Below are 18971 nucleotides of genomic sequence, written 5' to 3'. Positions count from 1 at the left end.
ACAGAAATATAGAATAGAATAGAGCAACGTTGACCAACCAACCTCGACGTTGACCACAGTGTCAATATTCCCTTAGGTCCGAATTGTGCATAACCAGGCAAAATCGAAGTTCCTAACCATCTCTGTCACTATTACGCCTTAATTAGAGTAAAAGAGAAAGATGCCCTTAATTTGCGAACTTCCGTGTTCGAGGTAGGCCTTCGTCTCTCTCTCTCTCTCTCTCTCTCTGAGGGACTACAACTAAAAACTAGAATCGAAAAAACGTTACCGCTTTTCTATCGTACTTGCTTATAGTACGGTCGCCAAGCCGCTCCGAGGCCAGATTTAATTGACTCAGCTCGGCCTTACCCACAACCGGTATCAATGTGTTCGGACAGTTCTCCTGATTACCGTACATGCGGTAGTAAAGCGGAAAAATGGTGGAGGGGATAGTAATGACGTCACAAAGATGGCGGCCGGACCTATTCTTTTTGGCGGTGTATCTCGAAAACCACTTAACCGATTTTAATCATCGAGATGTCAAATAATAGCTTATATTATGGAGATTATTTCCTTTTCTACAAACATTTACGTGAAACCTATAGGAAAAAAAATAATCACAAAAAACAGTTTTTTTATAAAATTATTATTTTTTATTTTGTAAAAATCTCCGTAAATATTAGCATTTCGCAAATTTTGTTTTATATAAAACATATTGCTTCATTATCAAGGAATATAATGAGCCTTAAAACATACAGATCGAGTAATAAACAATGAAGCTACACTCATTTATTTGCGCATGGGTAACGATAACTGGCTTTTACCGGTCGAAACTGTGGTGACTGTTACGATACGTATTGAATGGAATTTATAGAGTATCGGTTTTAATTACTGAAATTATAATTAAAATTATAAAAACCAGACACAATAATGTTACCTTACTTCGACGTTTAGTCTCTTTTTTCGTCTTAATCATAGGTAGGTACATATTTCTTTTTACTTAAAAAATTTATACAGGGTGAACTTTTAACCACCAGTCATACTCTGCGCAGCGACTTTATAGGTCATACTTAACAACTTTTACTATGGGACCAATTCCAAAATCGCGAAAAAAAATTTGACTGTCCCATATAAAGGTGCGGCCAACTTTACCAGACCAACACTTTTCCAAACTGAGCTACAGCTGTCCGATGAAGTTAAGTACTTAGGACTAACTCTCGACAATAAACTCAATTGGAACAACCACATCAACAAACGGATAGACAAGGCGGGAGTTGTCTTCTGGCAGTGCAGAAGGATGATTGGTAAGAGGTGGGGACTCAACCCGAAAATTACCCTCTGGCTCTATAAGACGATAATCCGCCCCTTACTCTGTTACGGTGCTCTGGTTTGGTGGCCAAGAACAAACCTAGGCAACGTACGAGACAAACTACAAAGACTTCAAAGGCTCGCATGCGCGGCCACCACTGGCTGCACGAGGTCTACCCCGACAGCAGCCATGGAGGTCATGCTAAACCTTCCACCGCTGCACCTACACATACAGCAAGAGGCCAGTCTCTCAGCGGTAAGGTTGCGAACCCTCAAGATATGGTCTAACATCACAGGAGCTCTTCACACAAAATGCCTGGAAAAGGTGTATGACGAATTTCCAGTGCTTAGGTCAGGCACGGACCGGATTCACAAACAAGCTATCTTCGATAAAAGGTACAAAATACAGTTATATGAGGACGACAATCATGAAGGACTCAATCCCCGGGAGCTGAGAATCTTCACTGATGGGTCCAAAACAGACAGCGGATCGGGCTCTGGAACCTTCTCAGAAGACCTGAACATGTCGATCACCACTCCGCTAGGAGCCCATAACTCGGTATTCCAAGCTGAGTGCATGGGCATCATAAACGCGGCGGCTGCCATCACTGCAAGGAAGGTAGTAGGATCCTCCATCCGCATACTCTCCGACAGTAGAGCAGTCTTAATGGCTCTAAATAGCCATATAGTTACATCCAAACTTATACACGAATGCCACGAACGACTAATGGAGGTATGTCATAATAACAAGATCACCCTACAATGGATCAAGGGACACAGTGGATCCCGAGGTAACGATGCTGCGGACGAGCTTGCCAGGCAAGGATCGAATGCGGGGGCGATTGGTCCGGAACCGATTCTTCCGATACCATTTAGCAAGGTACGCTCAATGCTGCTGGCACGTACAGGGAAACTACACACAGAACACTGGCTGAACCAGACTGGATGCAGACAGGCAAAAGAAGCCATGCCTGGCATCAACGGAAAACTCACAAGGGCGCTCCTGCAACTAGGGAAGGTCCGACTGAGTATGGTAACCAGTGTCATAACAGGTCATGGACTATTTAACAAACATCTTTTCACAACAGGTGTCACAGACAGTCCCCTGTGCCGAGGTTGCATGGAGACAGAAGAAACAGCCTCTCACGTGGTGCTGGAATGCAGCGGAGTGACTCCATACAGGGCTAAACATCTCGGATCTCCGAGAGACCTCCCCGAGGTCCTACTCAACATCAAAGGTTTGATAGGTTTCCTCGAGCAGCTGGGCTGGCAGGACTAGCCCACCCCCAACATATCACGCAAAATAGGCGCAAGTCGTCGAGTTGCGGAAAAATCGCCCGAATACAATACAATACAATACAATACAAGGTGCGACCAGACCGCAGCTTAAAAAACGGTCACGATACGGAATCGCAGTGACGCGTCGTATGCGTACCGTTTTTGACGCATGCTCCCCACACCGCTGTTTAAAAAACGGTGACGGTACGGAATCGCAGTGACGTGCTTCACGCGAATCTTTTTTGTTCGCAAAACAGTTGCGTCTTTTACGTCACCGGTACGGTGTCTGCCATAAGATCTCCGTGTAATATTTTTTGCGATTTTTACGCAGTTCAATTTACGGTGCGTCAGCTTATTTTAAGCAGCGGTGTGGCGAGCATGCGTCATGGACCCGGGTACGTCCTTAAACTACGTCCAAAAGAGAGGTATGGGCATTGTGAATGTCATCTCGCTTTGTGTGGTAGGGCACAGCCAGTGGGTGTCATTCCAGATCCAAATTTTCTTGCGTGATTCGGCATTGGTCCCATAATAAAAGTTGTTCAGTATGACCTGTAAAGTCACTGCGCAGAGTATGGCTGGTGGTTAAAATTTCATCTTATACCTATATTCGACACAAGTAGTAAGTACTTACAGACCAACTATGATACACATTTTGCCTGTATAGTGATACATAGTGAATAAATTAATACCTGATTTAAAAAATAAAACAAAAATAACAAATAGCATGTTATTTAATTCAGTAATCACTAATCAGTCTTAAACAATGAACATCATACTTTTAGATTAGACAACAAAATGTATATTTATACTGTGTTTCGACTTGAAAGATTTTACTGCTTTAAAACATAAGACAAACCTACCAACCAAATGTATAAAAAAAAATGTTTTTTGTGATTATTATTTTCCTATAGGTTTCACGTAAATGTTTGTAAAAAGGAAATAATCTCCATAATATAAGCTATTAGTTGACACCTCGATGAATACAATCGGTTAAGTGGTTTTCGAGATACACCGCCAAAAAGAATAGGTCCGGACGCCATCTTTGTGACGTCATTACTATCCCCTCCCACCATTTTTCCGCTTTACTACCGCATGTACGGTGATCAGGAGAAACGCCCGAACACATTGATACCGGTTGTGGGTAAGGCCGAGCTGAGTCAATTAAATCTGGCCTCGGAGCGGCTTGGGGACTACTAATAGTAAAAGTTGTTCAGTATGTATGACCTATAAAGTCGCTGCGCAGAGTATGACTGGTGGTTAAAAGTTCACCCTGTATAAAATTTTTAAGTAAAAAGAAATATGTACCTACCTATGATTAAGACGAAAAAAGAGACTAAACGTCGAAGTAAGGTAACATTATTGTGTCTGGTTTTTATAATTGTCATTATAATTTCAGTAATTAAAACCGATACTCTATAAATTCCATTCAATACGTATCGTAACAGTCACCACAGTTTCGACCGGTAAAAGCCAGTTATCGTTACCCATGCGCAAATAAATGAGTGTAGCTTCATTGTTTATTACTCGATCTGTATGTTTTAAGGCTCATTATATTCCTTGATAATGAAGCAATATGTTTTATATTAAACAAAATTTGCGAAATGCTAATATTTACGGAGATTTTTACAAAATAAAAAATAATAATTTTATAAAAAAACTGTTTTTTGTGATTATTTTTTTTCCTATAGGTTTCACGTAAATGTTTGTAGAAAAGGAAATAATCTTCATAATATAAGCTATTATTTGACACCTCGATGATTAAAATCGGTTAAGTGGTTTTCGAGATACACCGCCAAAAAGAATAGGTCCGGCCGCCATCTTTGTGACGTCATTACTATCCCCTCCACCATTTTTCCGCTTTACTACCGCGTGTACGGTGATCAGGAGAACTGTCCGAACACATTGATACCGGTTGTGGGTAAGGCCGAGCCGAGTCAATTAAATCGTGTTTCTAGAGGGCTTTTGAGATTTGGCGACCGTACTAAATATAATAAAATTGTAGATCGTACCGAATATAGATATATGAGATACATAGAGATTCAATAAGTATAAAGATGAAATGGTGGAGCCGGCAGATGACCGAACGAAATACTCTTATGGAACTTTCGGTAGGAGTAACAGAGAGCGTTGTTACGACTGTTTGTCCGTGTCACAGTTTCATTTTTTTTAATTCCCCACCGTACATTTTAGTATGGCTATGGGTATTTTGGTATGGCAACAAATAACCCGTCTGAATTACGTAGGTTGGTTTTGGTACGTTGCCAGCAATATTAAAGCGTGTTTTATAGTTTTGCGCATTGCGCATGTTCTGTCCCTTACCGGCGCACGCATATAGCACATCTAGTTGATCCTACCATCTATGATGTACCGAAGTCCGAATTCTAAATCTTCATTCATTCATTCATTTTTGACACTTATCAACACAAGACACTTGTTCCTTCGCGTTTGTTGTTGTTATTGCATTGCACAACTTTTATACACTTTTTACAAATGCGTGTATTACTTTTATATAAATATAAAGAGTGAATTAGGTTTTCTTACTGTTTTCGGGTCATATTTAAAGCAACAATGCAGGACGAGCATCGAGCTGCGATACAAAAATGTTTCACCTCCTTGGTGGAACAAACTGACTTGGAAACAATGGTGTCTGCTCTCTATGAAAAAGGAGTGTTCTCCGAAGCAATGATCGAGCCTTATAAAGTGAGTGGGATTTTGTGGCTACGATAAGATATTCGTCATAGTTTTCTGAGTAGAATAAGTGAGGTTTAAAGTGTAGATGAGTCATCAAGTTGGTATGTGACACTGACATCATCATCAGACTGGATGAAGCACCTTGTGTGGGTATAACTTGCAGCATATTCGCATCGCTTAATTGCTTCATTTTTGTCGGGCCGAAGACAACAGGTTAAACTGTCCTCAAATGGCAAACGATTCCAGTCTGACATTGGCCATATCAAGTTAGGCATTCCCCAAGGATCAGCCCTTGGAAACACTCTGTTTCTAGCCTACGTCAATGATCTCCCATCTGCCATCACAACCGGGCTGTCAGTACTATTTTGCAGATGACACTACGGTCATAATCAGCACGCAAACATACAAACAGCTTGGCGAGAACATCAATGAGGCATGTAGGCAGTTAAAACGGTGGTTTACTGCAAATGGGTTACTTCTTAACGTCAGTTGCGTTACGGAAGTTGAAACCCCTTGTTTCATATGTTACATTAAAATCGATTTACTATGCTCACTTCCACTCACTAATGACGTATGGTGTACTCATTTGGGGAAACTCTACGCATGCCAACCGAGTCTTTATCATGCAAAAACAGGCAATAAGAACGCTAGCAGGTGCGAAGCCTAGACATTCATGCAGGGGCCTTTTTGTAACGCACAAAATAATGACACACTACTCGTTATATTTGTTTGAAATCCTTATGTATGTTAGAAATAACCTATCTTTGTTTAAACGCGTTGAGGTAGCTGGTATAAACATTAGAACTACAGGTCGATTGCGAACAGTTCCACGTCGCATGGCACTTGCAGCAAAGAACCCGCGTGTCATCGGTCCAACTTATTATGAGCGTTTACCTGCAGAAATAAGGACGGAAACATCCGATACAACATTCAAGCCATGCCACTGTGGCGTAGTGTAATCATCTCTCTCTATTACTCTTTCATATTAGTGCATCAGTGACAGAGACATTTCGTTCGCTATGGATTGTCACATTGGCTATGCATCCTGTTCATTTTACACAAAGAGACCCAAAGAAGTGAAAAAGAGAATCTGGAGCACTTTCTTAGGTAAGCGAAGGCATATAGCGGTACCCTATAGAACACTGTATTGTGCAGTGTGCACTACTATTCTCTACCAGCTTCTGCCCGCAACATTGTCCATCCTATGTCCTTCCTCGGACCTCTTAAACAAGTTGTCTAAGTCGGTTCAGTGGTTTAAGCCTGAGGAGGTAACAGACGGACAGAGTTACTTTTGCATTTATAATATTAGTAGTGCAGTTATCATGTTTTAGTAGATTTATGTTCCATTCTCTGCACTGATATAAGTTAACAACATGCCTGGTAAATTTCGTCATAAAGTGCGAGAAGGATGTCGCTATAATAAGTGCATAGACTACCTCACTCAAACTTCAGAGCATCATGTGAATTGGACGCAATGTGCAACTAACATTCCCCCCTGATGTTATAACCAGATTGACATGCTATATATCCACAAGTCTTCTCACACTTCCATGTCAGCAAAGATTGTCAAACTTAAATTCTAAATATAAAACTTTAAAAATGCTTTTTGTCTTGGAGTTGAGGGTTAATCCCTCAACAAAAAAAACGATTTATGTAGTTAATGGGAACATGTTTTTTTTTCTTTAGGATATTTGTGTCGCCTTTTTTACTAAAAAAAAAAACAATAATAGCAAGTAATCAAAAATGTTGTCTTTTTGGTATCTGAAAATGAAAGACTATTTATTTTAGGACACAAGCAGGGAGCCGAGACTGCGCAAACGCCAGCTCTATATGGACGTGATGCGCCGAGGACCGCACGCCTTCCGGCACCTGGTGGACGCGCTGATGGAGACGGGTGCTTGGATAGTGGCTCGCGAACTGGATCCAGAGTCTCTACCGATGCGCAGGCCTGAGCGGCTGGCTCCCAACCCACGTTAGTACCATCTTTTATTTGTGGATAGGATTAGCTAAGCACGAATAATTTCATACATTGACCCTCCTGTTCACGCAGTGTTGCACGCGCATAATTATATTTGTCACATCATGGGTTATATACGAAATTCTTCGTTCTTAGCGTCCTTACTTTACCCGGTACCAGCCTTGTTCAGCTTAATATGGGTTTTAATAGAATAAATGTTCTGTTTTAGGCCCCAAATCAAATGACAGCGAGTATGTCAGTTTAAGTAAAGCAAAAAAGATGGGATCAGGAGGAACTAACACAAATACTGAAACAAGTAAGTCACTGTTAAAATTGTTTCAATATTTAGAGAATGTACAGTCAGTCAATCAATAGTAGCTAATGAAACGGGTGCACTACATTTTTTATAATTACTTTTCATATATAACAGTTTGACATATCGTCATTTTCAATAACGCAATAAAAGTTATACTACTATATTACCTAATCAACGTCATACATAGTGTTATTTTTGGTATAATCAAAGTCAATATATTCTTTATTCAAATAGGACAACAAGCAACAAGCACTTTTAAATCGTCAAGTTTTACAAATATCATTTAATCTAAATATCAGAGTAATTTATTGATGCAGTTATTATTGTTCTCAAAAAAACATTGAATAATTATAGATATGGCAAACTTAATAATAAGAATTTCACAAAAGGATCGTCAAACACCAAAATTGTATAAAAATACTAGTTTTGTAGACTAGAATAAAATCTAAATGTCAAAAAATACGGTATACATACATTGATTTATCAATTTCATCATTATTAACATAACAATAAATAATTCATTATTTACAATCACACTTAATCCCACGATGTTTCATCATTAATGTAGTCTTGTGTGCTATAATAGGTTTTAGAGATAAGCTTATGTTTTACTTAATTTTTAAATTTACTAACAGATAATTAAGTTATAATATTAGGAAGTTTATTGTAAAATCTTACACAATTACCCTTGAATGATGGTGGAATTTTTACTCATAGAGACTATACATCTCTAAGGATAATTATAAAAAATAATTTAGTTCTGATATTTAGAGATATTTACACCTCTAACTAATTTTAGTTTTATTTTGTATCTGTTTGTGTTGTTTATTATTTATATTTTAGTTTTTTTTTTGTAATTCGACATTTAGAGACTTTATACATCTCTAAGTAATAATAATATTTTACTTACTTTTTCTTTAAACAATAATACTGTAGTTTGCATTAATATTTTCAATGAATTTTGTTTTATAATTGTTGTTGTGCTCGTTTTTTTCTTGTATATAAAGTCCATGTTGACATGTAAAAGTGCCCTTGTGGCCTATTTGCTGAATAAATGTTGAAGTTGAAATTGACGTTCAGCCAACACTGTTGCCAAGCATGTAAATGTAGCATTAAAAATATATTTACATTTTGTATTTCCCCAGAGCCTCCGACACAGCCCCCGCCAGCGTTGCCCACGCCGCCGTATGAGACCCCAGTGATTCCCAAAATTAATGTTATAAAGAGCACTAAGTTTATGGAAGACAATGGAAAAGGTAAGTCTGGACCTGTCTGCTCTACCGCGAACAAGTGTTCGTCTATTTGCCTCTGTCACTTTCATATTTGAGTGATAGAGAGGGAGAAAATGATTGATAATTCAATGGGGTTGACAACTGCTGTGAATTGGACTTGAATGAATCTGTGAATTGGACTGGAATGAATCTGTTTTGGACGACAGCGGCGACGGCGTTTGTATGAAAAAGCGGTTTGCCCTCGGTTGTCCATTTCTGTCTTAATGTATGCACATGTTTGCAGATATAAAGCTGTACCCAACCCGCGGCCGGCGGCGCGGCGTGCTAGTAGTGTTCAGCTACATCGAGTTCCGCGCTCAGCTGGAGACGTACCGGCGGGGAGTGGACGTGGACTGTCAGATGTTGAAGAACCTCTTCTCCGAGATTGGCTTGGAGGTTATCTCCTTCCAGAACCTCACCAAAGATGTGAGTTACACTTGTTTATTTTCAAGTACAAAAGAGAACATTACACCCACATATATATATATATATATATATATACGTATATCTGTGTGGACTGTGGACCGCGCGCCAGGAACATATCTCCATGACCAATAGCATGTGAAACCTCGTAAAGTGGTTAAGGTCGATGTGTAATGAGCCCTCGTGGACGTCAGCTGCCGCTGTGGTGGTACATTTAGGAACGGCAGCCACCCAAACACGGAACGGAAATAAATTAAGTCATCTTTGTCAGAAGATTGTTAAGAAGTTACTTTAAATTTAAAAAATGTCAGCCGGTTGTATCGCGGTGGAAAGACCGTCAGCTAGTCGAATGAACATGTTATAACAACCTGCCGTAATACTTGTTTATGATACTGATATCAAAATCATGAAACTCTCCATGTAGTATTATATAAGGCATTTACAATACAAATACTCTTTTCATCACACTTACTCGAAAAAGATCTTATTTCATGCAGGTGTACTGAAGGACAATTGGCTATTTTGTTCCCGTGGGAGTTATAGCTTTTTTCTTAAATTATGTCACTTATTCATACAAACCAAGTAGCATAAACAAGTTACTTTTAAAATACTGATGTTTGTAATTTAATATTTTGGTTTATGTTTAAAATTGTTTAATTTGATTATTTTAACGGCCGTTTAAAATAATAATAAATAGTATAATAATTAAGCCTATATACGTCCCACTGCTGGGCACAGGCCTCCTCTCATGCGTGAGAGGGCTTGGGCTATAGTCCCCACGCTAGCCCAATGCGGATTGGGGACTTCATATACACCTTTGAATTTCTTCGCAGATGTATGCAGGTTTCCTCACGATGTTTTCCTTCACCGAAAAGCGAAAATATAAGCGTTTAAAATATTTTTACATAATTTTCAATCGTGGCTCAATGCCAAATAGGTCTGTGCCTTCGATGCCTAACCTGTCGAGAAATTACAAGATGGCGGACAAAAGTTTCATATGTTACCGTATTAAAGAATTATTTCGCTTAAAATTTAGTTTTTTCTTCGCAAGTATGATGTAAAACATTGTGTGTAACTCCGGGGGTAAGAATATTGCAAACTCGGGTCTTTAATTCCCTCCAGCCTGCGGCTGTCTGGAATTACCACCCTCATGTCCAAAATTTCACTTACCCCTTACCCCCCTCGTTGCACAATGTACTATTATTGCACACCTCAATGAAAAACAATACAGAAAGAAAACAGCATCAGAAGTAGGAGTGGCGTTTATTGATATAAAATAATAATAAAAAAAAATATTAAGTATAGGACATTATTACACAAATTGCCTAAGTCCCACAGTAAGCTCAATAAGGCTTGTGTTGAGGGTACTTAGACAACGATATATATGTATAAATTATATAATATATAAATATTTATAAATACTTAAATACATAGAAAACACCCATGACTCAGGTACAATCCATGCTCTTCACACGAATAAATGCCCTTACCAGGATTTGAACCCGGGACCATCAGCTTCGTAGGCAGGGTCACTACCCACTTGGCCAAACCGGTCGTCTAACTGAGACTTCAAGGGACCAGACAATTTGTCTCATTCAAAGAGGTATTTCACTTATCCAGGGTCTCAGTTAGCCAAGTTTAAATAAATTTCTGTCTCATTTACAGAGGGTTCCATTAATAGAGGTGAAAATAGAGGTTATTTCAGTTATAGAGGTGGTTAGTAAGTTATTTTGTAAAAATTATGTTTGAGTTGTAATCTTTAAGAATAAAAATAAGGTTAAATAATACTCGTCCTTTAGAGCTTTGAATGAACTTTTAAAGTACATTTAAAAAACAATTTATTTTAATTATTCTACAAAGGATACATTTTGTCACATTAAATTGAGACAGGCTTTTTTGTGTCTCACTATTTTAATAAATGGGAATATTTTGTTGGTTTTTCATGTTAGGTACCTATCATTATCAAGGTTTTAGCTTTCGTTTCTATAGTTTTAAAAATTTAAACAAAGTCAATAAAACTTGGAGACCATTAGACACAATTAACCATTTGCGGAATTAGAGGGTAAACTAAAAACTGAGAATTGATCTGGAATGGTCTTATTTAAAGAGGTCATAGATAGACGTATTACTTTGCTAATCCGCGAGAAAATAACGTGATAGTAAATCAATGCATTAATTGCATGTAGAAATACGCAAGTAAGTATAACGGGTTAGTACTGATTGACTAACACGTTATTTTCTCGCGGATTAGCAAAGTAATATTTCCTGCTTTAATTTTTTTATAATGTTATAGGAATCGACCTCTGTATTTTATCTTAAATACAGAGGTCGATTCCTATAACATTATAAAAAATAACGTGATAGTAAATCAATGCATTAATTGCATGTAGAAATACGCAAGTAAGTATAACGGGTTAGCACTGATTGACTAACACGTTATTTTCTCGCGGATTAGCAAAGTAATATAAAAAAATTTAAGGCAGGAAATATTACTTTGCTAATCCGCAAGAAAATAACGTGTTAGTCAATCAGTGCTAACCCGTTATACTTACTTGCGTATTTCTACATGCAATTAATGCACTGATTTACTAACACGTTATTTTCTCGCGGATTAGCAAAGTAATATTTCTTGCTTTAATTAGCATGGATTTCCACAAAGTAACGCCTGATTCTATTAATTATTATAAAAAAAAACTATTGAACATAAGTATTATTGCAAGTACAGTCTCAGTAAAAGAGGTAAATATATTCTCTGTCTCCATTAGAGGTAAATGTGACTATAAAATCCAAAATACTAATCTCAGTTATAGAGGTCTGTTGTCCAACTAACAGAGGTAATTCAGTGCTAAAGTGTCGGGAACGCACCATGGGTCCCAGCTATGGAGGTTTCTCACTTATCCAGGTCCCACTTAACCAAGTTTCACTGTATCTATATCAGTTAACTAAAGAGGTTGACAAATTATTAATTATTTTGAAAATATAAATGGGAGTCATACTCTATGGAGCATTACGTAATTTTTCCGTCAACGGCATAAAATGTAAGGGCCCTGGCTATGGAAGGTAGAGACAATTAACAGAATCTCCATATACCAAAAAGTGTCCGACAAAAAACCATAAATAGGTGGCGCTACAATACCTAGAATACTTGAGGGTCTCCCATCAAGTGTTTCCAAACACGTCAAGTGTTTTCTTGTGCATAGTAGGTTCTGCCATCTTGTGGGCTACATCGGAACAATAAACATCACATTTACGCCTCGCGCTAAAAATCTGACGGCTCTTGTGCTGCCTCCTACAGTTCATGCACGCTCCCTATAGCCCTGGCAATAACATAGCACATTATAAGCCGCATATAAGCCGTCTTCGTTGTATCTTTTTCAATGACAAAATGCCCTTCCTAATGAGTTTAGCTATTGCAATTTCAACCCTGTGAATAAGATATTTGTATGCATTTTATTACTTGATATTATTTCTTATAAGAGGTAGCTTTGAACATTAAAGAACAATGCCATTGTTCACAAGATAATCTCTAAAGTGCTATACGGTCAGCTTAAAAAGTTTCTACTATACCACTAGGCTACAAACCTATTTAATTGAGTACATCTTTGTCGTTGATACTAAATAATTTATTTGTTTCAGGAAACCCTCACCCACATGAAAAACCTCCCCCTTAAAGGCGCCGAATGCGTGTTCATAGTGATCTCGTCTCACGGATACGGACGTGACGGATCTTGGGATACGGATATCCGGTGCTCCGACGGCGGGTTGATATCCGCGCATGCTGTGGTCGACCACTTTAATAACCAGAACTGCCCCGCGCTTATTGGGATACCGAAGGTGTTCATATTTCAAATGTGCCGGTAAGTAAGGCCACAAGGATATAAAATATGTAAAAAAAAATAACAACTTTACACCTGATTTAATTTGTCGCTGATGTCATTGAGGTAAGTAACTATATCGACTTTTTTAGACCCCTAAAATATGTAACTAAAAGGCGTAAATCGGCACAGAAAGGTGAAGATCTAAAACATTCATACGACTTCGACTCACGGATACGGACGGGACACGGATATCCGGTGATTCCGGTGTTCCGACGGCGGGCTGATATCCGCGCATGCTGTCGTTGACCACTATAATGACCAAAACTGTCCCGCGCTTATTGGGATATCGAGGATGTTCAAATTACAAATATAAAGGAAGTATAAAGACCATAGCATGCCGTGGCGTGTGGGTTGTACAGAGGTAGGCGTTATTTGACATCCGTGTTGTAGACACCGACGCACCCTCTTACATCTCACGCCCCGTTGTTTCTGTCCTGAAATCTGCCGACTACGATTTGCGTCATGCCACTTTTACACCCCTCGTCACCTCCGTGGATGGAGTTTTTGCACCACAATTAGCTACCTTTGTTAATCACCTCGGGGAAGCACTTGCATCTCGCTGGGACAGATCCTTGTCTCGCGTTTGGGCTGGCTGAGAGCTCGTATAATAACTTCAATAATTAGAGCGACCAGCATGTGCATTCGAGACACCCGCCACAAATGGAAGCCAGCAGCGAAATTATTTGATAATGCCATGAATATGCCAGCAGATATTTATTTATTTATTTAATTTCTGCTGTTTAAATCTGTATTGTATTTGCTGAATAAATGTGTTTTTAAGAAGTATAAAGACCATAAGGATATAAAATATGTAGGTATTATATAAAAAAAGTTTTATACTTACCAACTTTACACCTGATTTAATTTCTCGTTGATGTTATTGTCATTGAGGTCAGTATACACCGTGTCGACTTTTTTGGACTCCTAAATATGTAAATGCGTAAATCGGCACAGTCAGCCTTTGGGTCTAAAGACCTCGCTGACTTTAACATTGAAAATATTTTTTCGCCCATGTATATTCGCGGAGACAGACGCGACTCACACGACGGATCCTGGGATACGAATATCCGGTGCTCCGACGTCGGACTGATATCCGCGCATGCTGTCGTCAACCACTTCTATAACCAAAACTGTCCCGCGATCATTGGGATACCGTAGGTTCATACTTTAAAATGTGCCGCTTAATATACATTGTGTCTAAAAGTTGTGATACCAACTTCAGAACTGATTGAATTTCGATTTCGAAGGCCAAGTAAAATGTTGTCAGGGTATAATTGATGTTAATTTAAGGGGCGAGAACCGGTACTTGGAGCTGGCGCTGGCGGGGCAGGGCGCGGCGGCGGCGGGGGCGGCGGGGGAGGCGGGGGAGCCGCCCGCCACGGACGGCGCGCCGTACGGCGACGGCGGGCCCGCGCCGCGCCGCCAGCCCGCCGCCCGCCGCCGCGACCGCGTCTACTCCGACATACTCATCGCACACTCCACGTTGCCGGGTAAAACTATTTTCATAACTAATCCTCCAATTTCTGCCAATCTAATTTGCCGATTTTTCCGATCTATCTATAATTTTAGTACAGTAGAGCTCCCATACTATAAACGTATTTTATTTAAAGAAAAATTTAGTAAAATGAGGTTTTTTTATTATTATTATTATATATTTTATAATTTCATTTGATTGATAGGTTTCGTGTCCCACCGCGACATGGACAAGGGTTCATGGTTCATTCAAGCTCTATGCGAGGTGTTCGCAGCGAACGCTCACGAGTGCCACGTGGTCACATTGTTCACGCTCGTGGACAAGGCATTACAGGAGCGTTTCCATGTTCAAACTTCGGTCGTTGAGAATTGGGGGTTCAACTGCAAGCTGTACTTACATCCGGGACTTTTTGAGGACTAATAATATTTGTGACGGCGATTGTGTTCAGAGTTGTGGATAACCTCGAGAATTGGGGTTGAACTGCAAGTTTATACCTGCATTCGGGACTTTCCGAAGGACTAATGTCACGTGTGATGATGTTCAAAATCTTGAACAAGACATAGAAGGGACTTCATGGTCAAACGTTGGTCGTCAAGAATTGGAGGTTTAATTGCAAGCTGTACTTACATCCGGGACTTTATGAGGACTAATATGTGATGGTGTTCAAGGTCATGAACAAGGAATTACAAAAGTGCTTCCATGTGCAAACCTGTTTTGTGGACAACTAGGGATTCAACTGCAAGTGGTGCCTAATCCTGGTCTTCCTTGAAAATCTAACCGTTTGATTATATTGAGGTTGTTGAACACGTATGAACCAGTCCCAAGAGTGCTTTATTTGCAAAACTATGCAGTCAAAAAGTGGGTCTGCAACTACGATTTTTATATGTACTCGAGGTTATTTGTGGGTGTGTTCACAGGCGTGAACACTTAAGGAAGACTATATTATATGACATAACAGTGTTTGTCAATCTGTGGGTCGAGCTCCAATAGGGGGGTTACTAAGGCTTGTTTACAAGCCTAAGTAAAAAGAAATAAAAACAGCCTAGAGACTGCCATCAATTATAACTGTCACCATTGTTTTCATGCCAAGGGGGTTACCAAAAATATTTTTCATCAAGGAAGTGGCATCAATATTGAAAAAAAAAACGGTAATCAAATTAGAGAGCCCAGGTTAAATGCGATTTTAGGAAATAATAGAGAATGTACTTTTACATAAAGTGCCATAATACTTATTACATGCTGTACAGTCGCGGACTTTGTCATATTTCATGTTCGATAATCAATATAATCATAAGGTTTTTATTGTCGATTCAATTTTTAAACTTTTTTTTAAATGGGCGAAGTCGTGGGGTTTTTCAAGGTCTATTGGGGCCATTAGTTTTTTGACCTGTATTGTCATTTTGACAAGGTTGAACTTGGCTCATAATTTGTTCGTAACATGATGTTAGCTAGTTTAATGAACTTTTATATCGAATTTTTAATCTATTTTTAGACTTTATACGTAAGTGATTAGAACAAATGAATTACATTAGGATTTTTTTATTCTTTCGAAATGTAGTGATGTTGATCTATCGGCTGGGCCCTGTAACCTGTAATGTAACACACAAGCAAATAATGAAAACATATATTGTACAGTACACCTCAAACAATAAAACTTTTAAAAATTATGAAGTATTTAGACTTCCTATTTTTCTTACTAATTAATTATTATATTCAATGTACGCTAACGCTAACATCATTGTAATTGATGCTGTTTCACACGCTTTAAATAAGAATAAACCCTATAGTGTACTAAAACTCAAAATACAAGTTATTTTTAACAGTCGCTGAACAAATGTTGGTCAGGTTTAGGAGTACAGTCTGAAGTAGAATTTATTATTCCTGTTACAGGGTCCACCCGGTATAACCTTATATTATATAATGTATGTAATGTAAAGAGCGAAACATTGCCAATGAAGACAAAATAGTACATTACGATACAAGTGCGAAAAATAGGAAATTCGAAACGAGTGGCGATAAATTAAAACACGACCGAAGGGAGTGTTTTAAATCGACACGAGTTGCGAATTACCTATTCGCACATGTATCGTACAACGTTTTACAGTACATATGGCCCTTTAAATGTTCGACACAGTAACGTAATATGCTACTTCTCGCACTAGTGCTATAAAGTAGCCCCATATGTACTGTAATAATTATTTTATGTCCGTGGTCATGTTTCGTAATATCTACCTGTGATAGTAGTTAGTAATAGTCGGTATAAGTTTAGTTACCATCGACTGTTGCGTTCCATAGACATTATTGATTTTTCAACTTTTTTAATGTTGTAATATTATTTTTAACTCTCTGGGTTTTAACTCTGGCTAGCAAGTCGTGTCACAAAAAATGTTTTTTTTTTTCATTACTATTAAATGAAATGACAGCTTATTTGATTGGCAAGAATGTTTGCCATATAAAACAAAATGCTTGTGTCACGACTCGCTGGTCAAGCTTTATTGACATGTTTGGTATAATGTAACAAGTAAATTTTAACAGATTGGCTATGTGCATAATTTTGACGCCCGCCCGGCGGCTATTTATATTTGTTTTTTCTTACAGTAGACGTCGTGTCAAATCGAAGATTATTAAATTTTGTGCCGCGAGAATGCACGGCGTGCGCTGTTATCACTTTTAGTTCCTCCATCACTAAGCGCACAAAAAATAACTTTAAAGCACTTGGATTTTTAAGGATAGATGAACTTTTGATCTTCCCGTCAAATAACATGTTATTATATAATACTAATACATAAGACTAATATTGTTTTAATTTAAGATTAAATACGAAATTTCCGGGCTACTTGCATGTTTCATAGCTTGCGTATATTGAATGACATACGCAATGAATTTTTAAGTTCTGTTTTTTTTTTTCATTGCAATTTTAGGTCCAAATGTCGGGTGTACATGTGCGGGCCAACCTTTATGCTAAATACGAAATTTCGTTATTATAGTCTCTTTCGCTCGAATAATACACTGCGATAGAGGGGAAAATAACGAAATTTCGATTTTCGCGATAGGCCCTCTGCAGTACTTGACGGTACGATTGCACTTACTGCAATTTTAAAATATTATTTCGTCTCATTCATGGTATGACCGAAATTCGCATATAGTGGGTATTTTCTCTTTTACTCCAACTAACGAGTAATTAGAGTGACAGAGAAAGATGCCCGCAATTTGCGAACTTCGGTGTTCGCGGCAGGCTCTCAGTGGTTAGAAAGAGGCGAACACTGACGTGCTAATAATGATATTTTTATAGTATTTTATGCAACAGTTATATAAGAAGGGTAAAAAAAAGGCGAACATTGTAAAGGAATACGCCACGAGCATTTTTTGACCTACTTATACAACGTGGCATACAATATTTTTCCTACGAGTCAACAAAAATAAATCTTAATTTAGGTAAACAAATTACAGCAAAAGTATATAGCCAAGACGCGCGAGCATACCTTGTTACGGCTTGTGCGGCCGGCCGGTCAGCGACACCTCGTAACTCATGAGGCCCTGGTACTTGCTACTTGCTAAATTAAATTTTTGGACAGTTTTTTCTCAATTTTGGCCACCGTAGCCTACGGAGACTAACAAGCAACGCTAAGCGGTCTTCGTAGTCTATGGTTGTTGCTATATTATGGGTGTCACATGCGTGTTTCTGACTTATGAAGTAATTATTTTTACTATGCAACCAAATGAATATTTTGTAAGTTGGCAGCAATGCACTTAGTTTAAAACTGTATTCGTTTTGGTTTTGTTAGGTTGGTAGCCATTAATCGCAGTAACGTTATAGCGATTAAAAGCACAAGAGCTTTTATGAGGAATAGACAATATAGACTTTTCTTGAAACCTTTTATGTATGTTCTTATATTCGTGTTAATGAATTCATAAATGACAGATAACATAGAGGAGTAGGAAAATACTTTAATGTTATTAAAATCAAAACTGTTTTGTATCTTATTGATCTGCTAATGCATTTACACGAAATTATTATATTAACGAATATAAATACATTTTACGTACTGATAATGCGGTCGAAATAAATTGTTATTTTTAGAATTGATTTATTTTATTATCTACCTATCTCTAGTGGAGACACATTTTTGGGATTTTCGAAACATGTTTATGCTGACAATTCAGTTTAGTATAAACAATTTATTTCAAATAAAATTCCGCAATATGGCGCGTGATCATATAGGTATTACTGGTCTGGCTTTATTTTCAGTGTTTTCTTAATAATAATATTTTTTTACAAACATTAAACTTATTTTTAAAGACATATCGAATGATACATATAAGTCAGTTGTTTGTGATGGGTTTATTTAATCAAAACAAAAAACAAGTCAAATAGAGAATGGGCACAACAACGAAC

General features: G+C 38.2%; 1 protein-coding gene across 2 annotated transcripts; it reads left to right on the top strand.

Moving 5' to 3' along the window:
• Positions 1 to 4631: 4631 nt before the first annotated feature.
• Positions 4632 to 18658, top strand: LOC133521072 (caspase Dronc-like). 2 transcript variants are annotated; one of them, XM_061855818.1, is made up of 10 exons: positions 5126 to 5265; positions 6106 to 6237; positions 6349 to 6363; positions 7045 to 7228; positions 7443 to 7529; positions 8675 to 8785; positions 9045 to 9226; positions 12860 to 13080; positions 14392 to 14591; positions 14781 to 18658. In XM_061855818.1, the coding sequence occupies exons 4-10, from the start codon at positions 7087 to 7089 to the stop codon at positions 14993 to 14995; spliced, it is 1158 nt and encodes a 385-aa protein (XP_061711802.1). In that variant the 5' UTR covers positions 5126 to 5265; positions 6106 to 6237; positions 6349 to 6363; positions 7045 to 7086; the 3' UTR covers positions 14996 to 18658. The 2 variants fall into 2 exon arrangements, with proteins under 2 accessions (XP_061711800.1, XP_061711802.1); XM_061855816.1 differs by lacking the exons at positions 6106 to 6237; positions 6349 to 6363 and having other exon boundaries at positions 4632 to 5265.
• Positions 18659 to 18971: the final 313 nt, after the last annotated feature.

The sequence above is a fragment of the Cydia pomonella genome, chromosome 9 (assembly GCF_033807575.1).
Source record: "Cydia pomonella isolate Wapato2018A chromosome 9, ilCydPomo1, whole genome shotgun sequence".
NCBI classification, from domain to species: domain Eukaryota; kingdom Metazoa; phylum Arthropoda; class Insecta; order Lepidoptera; family Tortricidae; genus Cydia; species Cydia pomonella.
Note: the sequence above shows the minus strand (reverse complement) of the source record. Positions and strands in the feature narration are given on the sequence as shown.